Below are 14,743 nucleotides of genomic sequence, written 5' to 3'. Positions count from 1 at the left end.
ACTAGGAATTTCACTATTGGCTCCCTGTTTCTTGGGTTTTTGGACTCAGATTGAATTTTAATACTAGATTTTCTGGATCTCCAGCTTGTAGACACCAGACTGTGGGACTTCTTGGCATCTATAATCACATGAACCAACTCCTGTAATAACTTTTCTATGATATATATCTACATATATCCTATTGGTTCTGTTTCTCTGGAGAGCCCTAAATAATACACACAGTTTTATTTCCTTCTTACTTCCTTTTCTGTGTAGTTTTTAGTTATTTTTTAGTGGTTAGTCTGGGAATTACAATAACAATCTAGCTTGAATTAATACCAACTTAGCTTCAAAAGTAACAAAATCTCTTCTATACAGATCCATACCCCCTGCCACATTGTTGTTGTCAAAAATGACATCTTTATGCATAGTGTGCCTAATTAATGTAGTTTTATAATTATTGTTTTATGTATTTGTCTTTTAAATCATATAGAAAAAAACAGGAGTTACAAATTGAAAATATAATAATGTGGGTTTATATTTACTTAATGTAGTTACCTTTACAGTGTTTTTTTATTTCTTTATATAGTTTGAAATTACAGCCTAGTATTCTTCATTTCAATCTAAAGGATACTTTAGCATTTCTTTTGCAGCAGGCCTACTGGTGACAAACTTCCTCAACTTTTGTTTATCTTGGAATGTCTTGATTTCTCTTTTATTTTTGAAGGAAAATTCGCTTAATATAGAATTCTTTATTGGAAAGTTTTTTTTCTTTTAGCATTTTAAATATGTAATTCCACTGCCTTCTGGCCTCCATTATTTTTGATGAGAAATTGGCTGTTAGTCTTACTGAGGATCCTTCTATGTGGTGAAATACTTCTGTTGCTTTCAAGATACTCTTTGTCTTTGTCTTTTAACAATTATAATGTGTCTCACTGTGGATCTCTTTGAATTTATCTTACCTAGAGATTTGTTGAGCTTGTTAGAGATCTGTCAAAGTTGAAGACTCTCTTGGCAATTATTCCTTCAAATACTCTTTCTGCTCCTTTCTTTTTTATCCTTCTGGAATTCGCATTGTGTATATATTGGTATTCTCAATGGTGTCTCACGTGTAACTGAGGCTCTATTAATTTTTCTTCATTTTTTTTCTTTCTATTCCTCAGACTGGATAATCTCACTTGGCCTGTCTTCAAGTTTGCTGGTTTTTTTTTTTTTTTTGGCCTGTTCAGATCCACTGTTGAATTTTTTATTTCATTTATTGTACATTTCAACTCTAAAGTTTCTAATTTATTTCTTTTATACTTTCCATTTCTACATTGATATTTTCTGTTTGGTGGACGTTGTTGTCCTGGTTTACTTAAGTTCTTCATTCCTGCTTTCCTTAGTACTTTGAGCATAATTAGGACAGTTAATTTAAAAATCTTTGCCTAGTAAGTCCAATAGCTGGATTTCCTCAGGGATAGTTTTTCTTTATTTCTTTTTTCATGTGAATGAGAAATATTTTCTTGTTTCTCTTTAGTGCTTCATAACTTTTTGTTCAAAACTGAATATTTTTAGTATTATACTGTGGTAATTCTAGAAATCAAAATTCCTCCCTTTCCATGGTTTGTTTTTGCTACTCATAGTTTGTAGTTGTTTGTTTAGAGACTTTTCTAGACTACTTTTATAAAGACTATATTCTTTGTCATGTGTGATCATAAGGTCTCTGGTTAGCTTAGTAGTCAGCTAGAAAAATTTGACAAACTTCCTTAAATACCTAGAGCCAAAACAACAACAACGACAATGACAACAAAAACAGTGACAACAATCCTCCTATCATTGCAGATTAACTATATTGATGTACACTCCTTTAGTGCTTTTAGCCAGGCTCTTTACATCTCTACTTTGTCCTTCACTTCCCACTTGTGTGGAGCCCAAAGATCTTCCAGGGGTGAAAATCTAGGATGTTTTCAGGCTTTTTCTAAACATGGTTCCAACCCTGGGCATGCATGTGTCCCTTTAGATTCCCTAGTGTATGTGGAACCTTCCAAAGTCTTTATTCCCTCATGAATTTTTTCCCCAGCCTCTTATTCCCAAGCTTTTTGGTTTGTGTACTGTGTGCCTGTGTGTTATACCTTGCACCAGGAGGTTGTATCTGATATATTTCCTTCTAAATACTTTGAGAGATGCTGTCCAGGAGAAAATTCCAAGGTGGGAAATACAAAGGCAAGCTATTAGCCAATCCTTCAGGGAACCTCCAGACACATCAAACCACACAACCACAGTTCCTTGAGAGCAAAGTTCATATTACCATCTGTGGTATCAGCAAACCACACCAGGAACATGGGCTGCCATCCCCATGGATGCCACCAAGCTGGGGAGTGGAGGATAGTAAATGAGTAAGTTAAAACACCACAATACTCTCTTATCAAAATATAGCAGTTTCTATATATTCCACTTTCCTCCACTGGAGGATTTCAGAAAGTAGTGACATAATGTGACTTAGGTTCTAACAGGAGCCAGGATTCCCCAGTCTGGTGTGTGCAGAATAGATTGAAGAGGGGTCAGAGGAGAAGGAAGAGCACCATTAGGAGGCCCTTGCAGTCATCCAGGCAAGAAATGATGGCAGCTTGTGCTGTGTCAGTAGGAGTAGGAGGGCAGGAAAGTGGATGGATTCTAGATCGTTCTTGAATGTAGAGCAGACAGGCTTACTGATGGGTTGGATGGGGTGTGGGTGTCAGAGAAAGAAGAGGGTTCAGGATGACTCCAAAGTTTTTGTTGGATGGGTGAAGGAGTCACAAGTTTTGCACCTGAGGAAACTGAGGAACACAGAGGTTAGGGACACACACACCATCCAAGGTGGTGCTGCACCAGCAGGTGCTAGAGGGGCAAGGACCCGAGCCCTGCCCACTGAGCACCGGCCCACTTGTTTCTCATTGTAGGGGGAAGGCCCAAGAGGTGCGCAGCCCCACCAGGTGGGCAGCCTCGCCCTCTGACTGCCCACTGGTGCTGCGGAAGCTCATTCACAAGGAAGACATTAGGGCTGGCTGCAAGTGCCTGGTGAAGGCACCCCTGGTAACCGATGTGGAGCTGGAGCGCTTCCTGTCTGCGCCCCGTGACCCCAGCCAGGTACTGGTGTTTGGGATAGTCTCAAGCCAGAACCCCACCAGTACCGCACAGCTCCAGTGGATGCTGGACACACTCTACAGCCACCGGCAGCAGGGCCGTGCCTCACCCTGCATCCAGGTTGGTCTTGGGCCCAGCTGAGGAGGCCCCAGGGTCCAGGCATCAGGAACCTGGGGGGAGGACCTCCCACAGGGAGGCTAGGACTGGCTGAGCATCTGGCTGAGAGGCTGTCCTTCGACCTCAGCACATAGGCCTTCTTTTACTTCCTTTTCTCCTCCAGGCCTTTGTACACACTCTTCCACACACTGTCTGCCACATTTTGCCCCCTCTACTCTCTCTCTGACTCATCCTCCTGTCCTGAGATGAAAGTCACCACATTTATGTGGGTGCTTTCTCTGCATTCAAGATTTTTCCTGCCATTTTCATCCAGGGCACTGACCATAGCTGTGGTTATATATTGGTATGTAAGTACTTAGAGCAGAGATGGGCTCACCACTGGGTACCCAGGGCTCAAGAATATTCACAGACTGTAGCCAAGTACCTACTGTGCACGGGCCCTGTGCCAGGCCCCAGGGAGGCTCCCAGCATGGTGGGGAGCACATATAGCACTCCTGAGCAGGGCCATGAAAGGCCAGTTCCAATTTGCAGGAGCTGGGAGCAGGCCCTGTCACCTCCAGAGATCAGGGAGAGTCTCCCAGGATGAGACGGTTTGGGCAGGTGGGTGAATGTTCCCGGAAGAAACAGGGAAAGGGGTGCTTGAGGTCCTATTCAAGGGTCTGTTAGTCAGGGGTACATGGAACCACCTTCTCCCCATCCTGGCTGCAGGGTCCTTCCTGAGTCTCATCATCATCCTCAATCAGTAGCCATCTCTGGCAGGGTTAGCACAGTTCAAGGGTGGCCCCATCCCCACCCCCACTGGAGCAGAGGATGTCACGTGAGCACATGAGCTTCATGTTCATCTAGTAACTTCCTTCAAATCCTCTTGGCCCCATGCCCTCTCTGGTCCGCTGTCTGCCCTTTCTCCCTTTACTGCAGACACAAAGTCTAAGTTTTTGTGTTTGTCCTGGGGATACCTTCTCCAGCTTTGCTCCCAGGGGTGCAGCCTCCTGACCCCATGAGCCTACCCAGGTAGTGCCAGGAGCTTGGCATTGGAACCAGTCTGATCAGACACCAGAAGGCTTTTTACTAGTCACATACATCAAAGCCATGTATGTTTCCTGGAGTCAACCCCAATTTACATAGATTTAGTGAAAACTTACTGAGTTCCTGCCCTGCACTGATCCATGCATAGACAGATATGATCCCTGCCCCCATAGGACCTTAGAGGTGACATTTATTTACCTTGGGGCTATTAATGGTTTATTAATAATTATTCGTAAATGTAGGATGCATGGCGGTCCAGCCCAGCTGCGAGAACTGCGAATGGGGACCGTGCCTGACCTGAGGTGGTTGAGGCCAATGGAGGAGTAGATAGTGGGTTTTGAGGGGCGCAGAGGACAATTCTGGAAGGAGGTGTCAAATATCACAGTGACTCTGATTCCACCATTCCAGTGTGTTTGGTTAAGGTAGAAATGTTCCCTAACGTCTTGCTCTGAAAGCTAAAATACCAGATACAGCTCTGGGTTTCACTTTTTTTTATGCTTATTTATTTTGAAACAAAGAGCAAGAGTGAGCAGGGGAGGGGCAAAGAGAGGGGGTTGGACAGAGGATCTGAAGCAAGCACTGTCCTGAGAGTGGAGACCCTGAAGCAGGGCTCAAAGTCGCAAACTGTGAGATCATAAGCTCAGCTGAAGTCAGATGCCCAACCAACTGAGCCACCCAAGCACACCTGGGTTTCAAATTTTAAATAGAAACATCAGGGGTGCCTGGGGGGCTCAGTCAGTTAAGTGTCTGTCTCTTGATTTCAGCTCAGGTCATGGTCTCACAGTCCTGAGATTGAGCCCTGCATCAGGCTCTATGCTGGCTGTGGAGCCTGCTTGAGATTCTCTCTCTTCCTCTCTCTCTCTGCTCCTCCCCTGCTTGTGCACACTTACTTCCCCTCTCTCTCCAGAAAAAAATAAATTGAAATGTCAGGTAGGACAGTTAGAGGCACCTGAAATAAAAGGCAGATCAAACCAGAGAACATCATACATTAGCCATATTAATGGGTTCATAGCATCCAGAAAGGAGGGGAAAGAGACGAGCTTTACTTTGGATTGCCCAGGTCCCACCTTGAGATGTAGGTTTGATTCAGGTCCTGGCACTGACAGGGGGTTGTCCAGAGGGGCAGGGGGCAGAGGGTGGAGGAATCCTGAAAATAGGTATACCCAGGAACACAGTATACCTCCAAATCTCCCACAGGGCTTCTCCCAGACAAAGGGAACAGTCAAGTCCTGCAGACCCTAGAGTGTGGGGCTAGTGGCTGTCAAGTGGTGGGGCACAGTCATCTCCATGACAGCTTTCACAAGCAGAAGGCCCTAGATGAACCCAGATGCCTAGATGGCATCCTTTGGCAATGGTCATGGTAGGTGTGCTTGTGGAGGCTGAACAGCCTGTTGAACAGGAGTTGGGAGGGGATGTTGAGGGGCTCCAGGATTCCATGGGAACTTGGCCTGGCTAAGAATTCTGGAATCTGAGTGCGTCCTCTTGGCATAGGATTGATGGGCACTTATTTCTCTGTTGGAAGTGCCGGCATGACCCCTACCGCCTGCTACGGTATGACCTGGACAGTGCCCTGCAGAAGAACCCACCACTGCTGGTGAAGAAGTATGCGGTGGTGCAGGGGATGGTTCTGGTGAGCTGGGGCCTGGCGGGAGGCTCACCACCAACTACTGCCAACCTAGTCCCCCATAGCCCCTACCCTTGTGGAATCACAAATATGGGAGGGGAAAGGAGAGAGGGTCTGTGGGCTCTGAGGCAGAAGGCCTGACTGAGAGTCACCCATCACATAGAACCAGGGCTGCAGCCCCGTCTCCCGTTTGCAGCCTGACCCCATGCATCCCTCATCCCAGAAGACTCAAGGGAGCGAGGGACACCTAACCTGGAGAACCAAATTCTCTTTGTCTGTTTTTAAATAACTTTTTACTAAAACCAGAGCATTGTAAAAATATATGTATATTTATTGAAAAAATTTAGAAAATAATTGCTTCCCTGTATTACCCAGATTGTCTCATTTGTTCACACAATGAGGACGTACTGGGCAGCTGCTGGATCCAGCACTATTGGAAGCCCTGGGGCGTGCCCATGCTAACATTTTGGCCCCTGGATTTTTCTGATTTGGGGGTCCTGCTTTTTTTAAATGTTTTTTAAATTTTTTATTTTGAAGAGGGAGAGAGAACAAGTGGGGTGGGGCAGAGAGAGAGGGAGAGAGAGAATCCCAAGCAGACTCCTCACTGCCAGCATAGAGCCTGATGCAGGGCTCGATCTCATGAACTGTGAGATCATAACCTGAATTGAAAACAAGAGCCCAATGCTTAACTGACTGAGCCAGCCAGGTGCCTCTGGAGTCTTGCTTTTTTAATTGTAATTTTTTAATCACTGCATGAGAATCTGTCATTTGATTTCTCTACCTGTGATCCTTTTGTTGGACATTTACATTATCTCCTTTTTGTTTGGGCAGTGGGCCATGACAAATAGCACTCTAATGGATATCCTTGCACAGAAATCTTTGGACAGGTGTCTACTTGCTGGAGACTGACATGTAGAGAGTGGGGGTTCAGAGAGCCATAGGACAAGATCCCTACCCTCAAGAGCTCCCATCCCATGGGGCCAGCTGATCAATGCATATGGATAAGTGGGCCAGCCAGCTGTAGGAGGGTGGAGTGGGTCCCTCTGAGCAGGAAGAAACCCTTCAGGCCCCAGGGCTGTGGAGCCCTTGTGTGTGAGGTGACCTCTGAGCAGGTGGGCCAGCAGAGGGCAAAGGCTGGGATGGTGGGGCTGCCCTCTGACTTGGGAGACCTTGATGGGGAACAGACTCAGCCACACCTCACTGGGTGACTTGGGGAGGGTAATACCCTTTGCCCAAAACCATCAAAGAAAGGCCTGAATTCTGGCACAGGCTCTGAGGCCCATGGCACCATCCTGAGATTCAGTGCCCTCCTGCTGTTTCCTTCCTATGTGTTGACAGATGTTTGCTGGGGGAAAACTCCTTTTTGGAGGCTGCATTTTGAATGGATATGGCTATAGCAGGCAGAATCTGCTGAAACAGATCTTCCAGGCTCGACAAGACTGCAAGATGGGCTACTTCCTGCCAGACAACTACAAATTTAGGTAAAACAGGAAAAACTTGGGGTGCAGGGCAAGCACAGGGTGGGAGGAGACCTCTCTATGGAAGGGACACTATTGGGGACAGAAGCTGGCAGCAAAACAGACAGCTTCACAGGTGGCAAGGGGGAATGAGGCCGTGCTGTTGGGACACAGGTCAGGGGAAAGTGCCCTCTTGGAGAAAGAGGGACACAGGATGATTTGCACAGTGCCAATTTCTGTGGGGGAAAATAATGGAGACAGGTTTGGGTGGGGGTCCTAGTGACATCCTGCCTTTTGCCCTACGACACCCTACCCCATCCTGTGTGCGATCCCAGTCCTGCTTCTCTGTTTACCAGCAGGGCCATGTAGTCAAGGGTCCCTCATGAGGTGAGTTCAGTCCCTTGTAAAGGGAATGGGGTGGTGCTGGCTTAAGGCTGCCTCTTGGCCACAGAGCGTAGGCTTTTCAACCAGGTGACATCCATCTATGGAGTGACTCCTAGGCCCAGCTTGGGTGAGATGAGCATAGGTAGGTCTCTTGGTTCCAGAAGCATGCAGCCTGATCCAGGGAAGGAGCATGGGGTTTATGACATTGCTGGAGGCTGTGTTAAGAGCTGGCAGTGGGTTCTGGAATGCCTGTGAAAATGCAGTGAAAAATTTACTGGGTCAGGAGTTCCAAGAGGAAGAGAAAGCCTCAAATCTGCTCTTTATAAGCTGGGGAACCATTAGCCTCCCTAATCCTCATTATCCTCACCTTTAAAATGAGGGTGATAATTCCCACCTCCCGGGGTTGTTGTGAGGATGTAATGAAGGCGTGTTTGCTGAAGTGCCATATAAACCAGAAAGTGATGAGCAAACACATAAAAAGCATCCACCTGCCTAGCACGTGGGCTTGCCTTTGACTGTGTCCCTACCGCATGGAGTCGGGACAGCAACCCCACCCCACTCCCACCAGGCCTCTCCGCTTTCTAGGAGTCCTGACGCCAATTTCTCCCCAGTGCACTGAGTTGGGACCATATCAGAGTGTCTGCCTGACCCTATAGAGGTTCCTCTAGGAGGATCTGGTAGAGGTCAGGCCCTGACCCCAGCATCCTGGACAGCTTAGTAGAGAAGGCAGGATCCCGAGGAGCCTGTGGACATCAGGAAGGCAGATGCTGGCAGGTGCAGAGAGGAAAGTCACTGAGACCCCAAGGCCTGAGACTCAAGGAGGGCTTGGAGGTTATTCAAGACCAGCTCAATGACAGTTCCAGGGAGAAGGAAACGGAGGCTCTGGGTCTGCTTGGGCTCAAGAAAGAAATACACCAAAGACAGAAGGGGGTTGGGGAGGACGCTATCCAGAAGGCCCACACTGAAGATGAACTGAGACCACTGGAAGGTGCCAGGGACAGCAAGCAAAGGCATTTTCAGAAGTATTTAACAGATGGGGTGCTTAGGGGTATGGTGGATGGGGACGCCAAAAACTAGTTACAAAAAGATGTAGCTCTTATTTGACTTCCACTGTCCCTCAAAGGACCACTTACTTTCTCTCTGCCTCAGCTTCTTTGCCTGCAAAGCAAGAACAAGCATAGTTTCCACTGTACGGGGTTGTGAGAATTAGATGAGCCAGTGTGTGTGAAGTTCTGGTACATCACTAACATTTATTGAGAGGTTACAAATTATAGCTGTTAGTGCTGTCATTATTATTACTAAAATGAATTCCAGGTTCTTAATTTGTTATATGCACGGGTTCTAAAAGGACTTAATACTTACAATGGTTTTCAATAATTTTTTGAGGAATGATGGAGAAAGAATCAACAAACCACACACACACACACACACACACACACACACACACACACACACACAGAGTCTAGGTTTTTGGAAGTGGAAAGGGGAGGATTCCGGAGACTATAAACCAGTAGAACTCCTCTTAATTCCAGAATGGCCTATTAGGTTGGCAGTTTGAAAGCACTTAGAGAAAAAAGAGTGGAATTCTACAAGAAAATGTTGCCATAACAACAGTTCCTTTATCTCTATCTGTGGAACAAACCACCTCAAGTTTAGTGGTGTAAAACCACACAACCGTTGTTTATTACCATCTCTGGCAGTTTGGGGGCCAACCGGGTTCAGCTAGGTAGTGCTTGCTTAGGGTCTCTCATGTGGTTGCAATCAGAAGTTGACGGGCTGGAGTCATCCCAAAGTCTTGCTCACTCAAGTCAGGTGGTCCGTGCAGGCTTTCAGCCTCGACAATTACACATGGCTTCTCCATGTGGCCCTGGCCTCCTCAGATATGGCAGCTGGGTTCCAAAAGCGAGCATCCTGAGACACAGCCAGGTGGGGACTGGGTTGCCTTATATGGCTTGGCCTCATAAGTCATGTATGTCATCACCGTCCACTCCATGTGATTCCCTAGGGCCGGCCCACATTCACAGGAGGGAAATGACACTACACCTCTCGACGGGAGGAATGTCAAAGAAATTTGGGACATGTTCTAAAGCCACCCGCTGGCCTGATTCCTCTTCCAGCAGGGTAACTAAAATAGTAGTGAGACAAGCTGCCGGCCTAGAATACCTAACTTCAAGGAAGACACTGGGTGAGATCTCTTGATGTCCTCGTGAACTAGATGGATGGACGGGGCTCAGGCAGCTGCTTGCTCGGCCACACCCAGTAAGTGGTGGTGGGCCTAAAGGGCAGACCTCTGTGTTTGGCCTGTCCACTTTTTCCCTAAATATGCAACTTAGATGTGTTCATGGAAGCCTGACTGATCATTTGTGCCCTAGATGGGGAGAGATGACAGAGTAGGAGTTTGCAGTAGGCTCAGCCATCAAGCAGGGGTTTGGGAAGAAAATGAACAAATGTTTACTTTTAGTCGTGGAAGGTTTATGGTCAGTGGATGTTGGAAGCCCCAGCGTGATAGTCTGTTATGCTGAAAAAAGTAACTTAGAAGTCAGAGCTATTGGTGCAGCCCACGGGAGCCATAGGTCCTGGAGTGCTAGCATTTTCATTTCTGGGTCCTCTGTTCCAAGAGGGACACTAGCAGAGCTCTGGCAGGGGGGGGTCCTCCCTGTCCCTTGGTGGGAGTCATTTCTTCCTTGCCGGAGTAGACTTTCAGCTGCTTGGTTTTATGCAGCTGTTGTGGGAGGATTCGCAGTGCGGAGGTGGGAGAGAGAAAATACAGGTGGGCAGAGTAAATGCAGGAGGGTGGGCAGAGCCGGAGCACAGATCCAGAAGGGCTGGGCTGCTTACCCGGCACTCAGAGGAGCCAGCCACAGAGACGGCCGTCCATCTGGGCTTGGGGTCTGTGAGGCCACCGTGGAGAAGCAAGGGCTGTGAGCAGGGAGGGGAGCCGGGCTGCCCAGGGAGGCGGGGCCTCCCACTGAGGCCTTCCAAGCCCCAGTGGAGAATGGGGTGGGGCCCCTGCTAGTGAGTAGACTGATTGTGAAGGAGCAGGAGGGTGGGGGCCAGGCCAGGTCAAGGACAACTGGCGGGGTAGGGGGAGATTCATGCAGGGCTGGAGAGACCACTCTGCCTGGAGGAGAAGGCAGTGTGTTGGGAAGGCGCTGTGTTAAGCTGTGCCAGCCCAGAGGACTGGGTGTCCTATATCACATGGCCCACCTCCCTTCTGTCTGTGTCCTTTGCTCATGCTCACAGCCCGGCACATTGAACCCCCTTGGGAAACGTTCACTGATTGAAGACCTAGAGCTGATTTTATCCCAGGGAAGCAGAGGGCAGGTCGGACTGAGGAAGGGCCGGTTGACAGAGTGTCCACTGATAACCGGCCCTCAAGGCCATCCGGCCGCCCCTCATATACCTCCAGTGGTGGGAGGCTCCTCTCCAGAAGCAGCTCCCACTTTTAACCTGGCAGTCCTGCCATTCCTTCCATTTCTGAGCAACTCCTGCATGCCCGGCCTCGTGCTCGGCACTGGGGATTTGGAAGTGAATAAGACCTCAACCTGCTTTAGCTTGGCTGTTCCAAAGATGCAGAAACTGAAGAAAAAGAGCAAAGGGCACTAATCATCAGAGGACACAAGTCAAAACCACAGTGACACACGGCTTCACACCTGTCAGGATGGCTGCTGTCGGAGCACCAAAAATAGCAAGCTTTGGCGAGGATGTGGAGGAGCCTGAGGCCACGTGCACTGCCGGCGGGAATGCAAACTGGCACGGCGGCTTTGGAAAACAGTAGGAGGGGGTCCTCAGAAAGTTAGAATAGAATTATGGTGTAGCAGCTTCACTTCTGGGTAGGCACCTAAAAGAATTGAAGGTGGGCTTTCAAAGTCCATAGTGGCACTGCTGGTAATATCCAAGAAGCAGAAACAACCCAAGTGCCCGTCCGTGGATGGATGGAGAAAGAAAATGTGGTCTGCGCATGTACCGGAAAAGGAAGGAAATTCCGACACGCTACAACACGGATGAACGTTGAGGGCATTATGCTCAGTGAAATAAACCAGGCACAAAAGGACAAATACCACGTGATCCCACTTACATGAGGTCCCCAGAGCAGACAGAAAGTCGGAGGGTGGGTGCCAGGGCTGAGGGAGGGACAGTGGGGAGTTCGCGTTTAATGGGGACAGAGTTCCAGTTTGGGACGACGAAAAGGTTCTGGAGATGGATGGTGGGGACGGCTGCACAACAGTGTGAATGTACTTAATGCCACTAAAGTGTGTACAAAAAAAAATGGATAAAGTTTATGTTATGTACTTTTAACCACAGTTTAGAAGTGGGGGGTGGGGGGAAATGCTCTGTGGGTGCTTTGCAGCTGAGGGGGCAGGGAGAAAAAGGGGCTGTTTTCCCCAGTTAATGAGCTCCCAGGGCAAAGGCTGCTTCGTCTCCAAAGCCCACCCCGCCTGCTCTGGTAACCAGGTCCATTCTCCATCAGCCCGGGGCCAGATGGAGGAGACGGACTCCCCAGGTGTCAGTACGTGTCATTTGCCAACACGGCCCCAGGCCTGGTGGAGGATCTCACTTAGGGACACCGCTGATGCTCCCGCCGCTGATGCTCCCGCCATCCTGGTCACACTGACTCTCTCATCATGTAACCTGCTATTGGCAGCTGTCACGTAGGAGTCCTTTTACGGTGCCCCACGGGGCTGGACTCCCATTGCTCCATTTACCTATGTTTTGAGTTCCTAACAAATGCTGAGCCATGACCCACCCTGGGGGACAGGGGTGGGTCGGGTGCGGGACAAGGGCACTCAGCTCAGGAAGCCTCAGGAGACCCACTCCCAGAATCTGCTTTCTTGCCACCTCTGCAGCCGGGACCAAAGGGGACGGGGGAGACAGCCCGGTCCACACCTTCCTTTTTTATTTTTCTGGGATTCTCAGAATGACAGAAGAGGCCCTTGTCTCCCTTCCCCTGCCCATCTCTTATCGCGAAACACCCTGCCCTCAAGCAAGTCACATAGCAGGGGCTCAATTAATATGAAGAAATGAGGAGTAAAAGGGCCTGTTCCATCTCTGTCCTCATTAGTTTCCCAAGACTGCTATAACAGTGCTTCACACACTGAGTGGCTTAAACTGGAATGTATTATCTCATGGTTCTGGAGGCCAGAGATGGTGGTGTGGGCAGGCCATTCTCCTTCCACAGGCGCTAGGGAAGGACTCGCTCAGGCTGGTCTCCTCACTTCTGGTAATTCCTTAGTTTGAGGCAGCATTGTTACCCCAGACTTCTCATGGCATTCTCCCTGTGTGTGTGCTTGTGTCCACACTGCCCCCTTTTTATAAGGACACCAGGTATTTTGAGTTAAAAGTCTACCCTACTCTGGTATGACTTCCTCTTAACTCATTGCCTCTGCAGTGACCCTATTTACAAGCAAGGCCACAATCTGAAGTACCAGGAATTTGGACTCCCCCTACATGTGAATTTGGGGAGGGGGACACAGCCCCTAACACTGTACACAAGGACTTTCCTGGGTGTCCTGTGCTCCCTCCCTCCCTTGCTCACTTTATGGAGCCCTCCTGCCCCACTGCACACCTTTCCGATGGTCAGTGCTGGGTGCACAGGTGTCACTCGCACAGAGTTAGGGTGACTCCAGCCCTAAACAGAAGCCAGAGAAGCTGACCTCCGGTGAGTCTCTGTGTCCCCAGGGGTCAGACTCTCCCTTTACCCACCCTGGTGAGGGGCAGCCCTGTGTCCTTTTCTCTCTCGGAACCGGAACATTAAATGGCAGCACCAGGTGCTGGTGAGGGCTGCTTACTCAGGGCCCCCTCAGGCTGTGGCTCTGCTGAGCGTTGCCCTTCCTTCCCTCCCTCCCCTGCAGCATTTCAACCTACATCCCGGGCCTGGAAGACCCTGACTCAGTCAAGAAAACAATACCAGAAGACATCCAAGGAAGCTTCTCCTCACTGACCATGGCGGACCAGATGGAGGAGTCCTCCCCTGAAGCTGAGAAGTAGGTATCCCCCACCCCACCCCGGCCCAGGGCTGAGGGGCCCTCCTGTGGTAAACAGAATGGGCGTGGCTCATAGCAGAGTCCCTGGCTCTGCTGCAGGCCACAGAGTCCATGTGGGGCTAAGTGGCCTTGGGCAAGTCACTTCCCCCTGGGCCTGGGTCATCTCTAACCATCCCTGACAGCTAGCCCATTTAATCAACACAATGTCCAGCTGAGCATTGCTCAGCTCCCCAGAGCTGCTGGCAGTGGTCTGGGTGGTGGCCATTGAGGCCTTTAGTGGTGAAATCCTACAGTCCAGGCCATCATCAGTCTGAGATGAGTGGAGACTGCCCACTGTCTCCCTGCGAGAAACTTCCTAGACCTTAACTTGGCCATGTTAACTGAAATGAATTATGTATTCTGCAAGAGCGTGAAAAATCACACATTTCTTATGAAGATGGAAAAACAAAACTGTTACAGTTTTTGTTAGAAAGGTTACAGGTGCCACTGGGACCCCCCAGGTTGCAGCAACACCCAGAGAGCCTCAACAGTGCAAAGCCGAGGGCCAGGGCTCTGGGCCCCGTTCACACCAGTTCTCTCCACCCATTTCCCAGCATTTGCTTCTCTCTATTTTGGTTTTTAGAATGAAACAGCCTGAAGTGTTTCTGCATACCCTCCGCAAAGCCAAGAGAGGCAGTAAGAAGTCGGCCATCTGGAAAAAACAGTCCTCCAAGAAATGATGCTGCCCCCACAGCTACCCAGAGCTCTAAGCCTGGACACAGCTCCTCTCACATTCACCCTAGTCCTGCCTCCCAAGCCTCCCACCCCCTTTCTCTAAGCCCCTGCATAATAAATAAGCGTGCCTCCAGCATCTGGGTGAGGCCGTGGGATAGGCTGGCTCCTACGAGGTCCCCCACAGACCTGTTCCAAGCTGAGTCCTTGGAAATGTGGTTCCTCTGACCCAGAGCTTCCTCTGTGACCAGTTAAACCAGCCAGAGAATCTCCCATTCCCAAGGAAACAGGTATCTCACTCTAAGGGGGCCAAGCCAAAGGATATATTAACCCTGGGGAGGTCTTGGATGGGACTG

General features: G+C 49.1%; 1 protein-coding gene across 10 annotated transcripts in view; it reads left to right on the top strand.

The window, feature by feature from the left end:
* Nucleotides 1-14,524, top strand: part of CA2H3orf20 (chromosome A2 C3orf20 homolog) — a 100,946-nt gene extending 86,422 nt beyond the window's left edge. For 8 of the 10 annotated variants that reach the window (XM_042979575.1, XM_042979577.1, XM_042979576.1 and 5 more), the window contains 5 exons: nucleotides 2,901-3,204; nucleotides 5,750-5,857; nucleotides 7,190-7,332; nucleotides 13,545-13,676; nucleotides 14,299-14,524. In XM_042979575.1, coding sequence (XP_042835509.1) covers nucleotides 2,901-3,204; nucleotides 5,750-5,857; nucleotides 7,190-7,332; nucleotides 13,545-13,676; nucleotides 14,299-14,395 — 784 coding nt within the window. In that variant the 3' untranslated portion in view covers nucleotides 14,396-14,524. Of the gene's footprint in view, nucleotides 1-2,900; nucleotides 3,205-5,718; nucleotides 5,858-7,189; nucleotides 7,333-9,697; nucleotides 10,586-13,544; nucleotides 13,677-14,298 lie in introns of those variants that run through there. The other 2 variants (XM_042979579.1, XM_015542569.2) reach the window with 2 other exon arrangements.
* The last annotated feature ends 219 nt before the right edge of the window (nucleotides 14,525-14,743 follow it).

The sequence above is a fragment of the Panthera tigris genome, chromosome A2, assembly GCF_018350195.1.
Source record: "Panthera tigris isolate Pti1 chromosome A2, P.tigris_Pti1_mat1.1, whole genome shotgun sequence".
Taxonomy (NCBI): Eukaryota; Metazoa; Chordata; class Mammalia; order Carnivora; family Felidae; genus Panthera; species Panthera tigris.
This window is presented reverse-complemented; position numbering and strand designations above follow the sequence as displayed.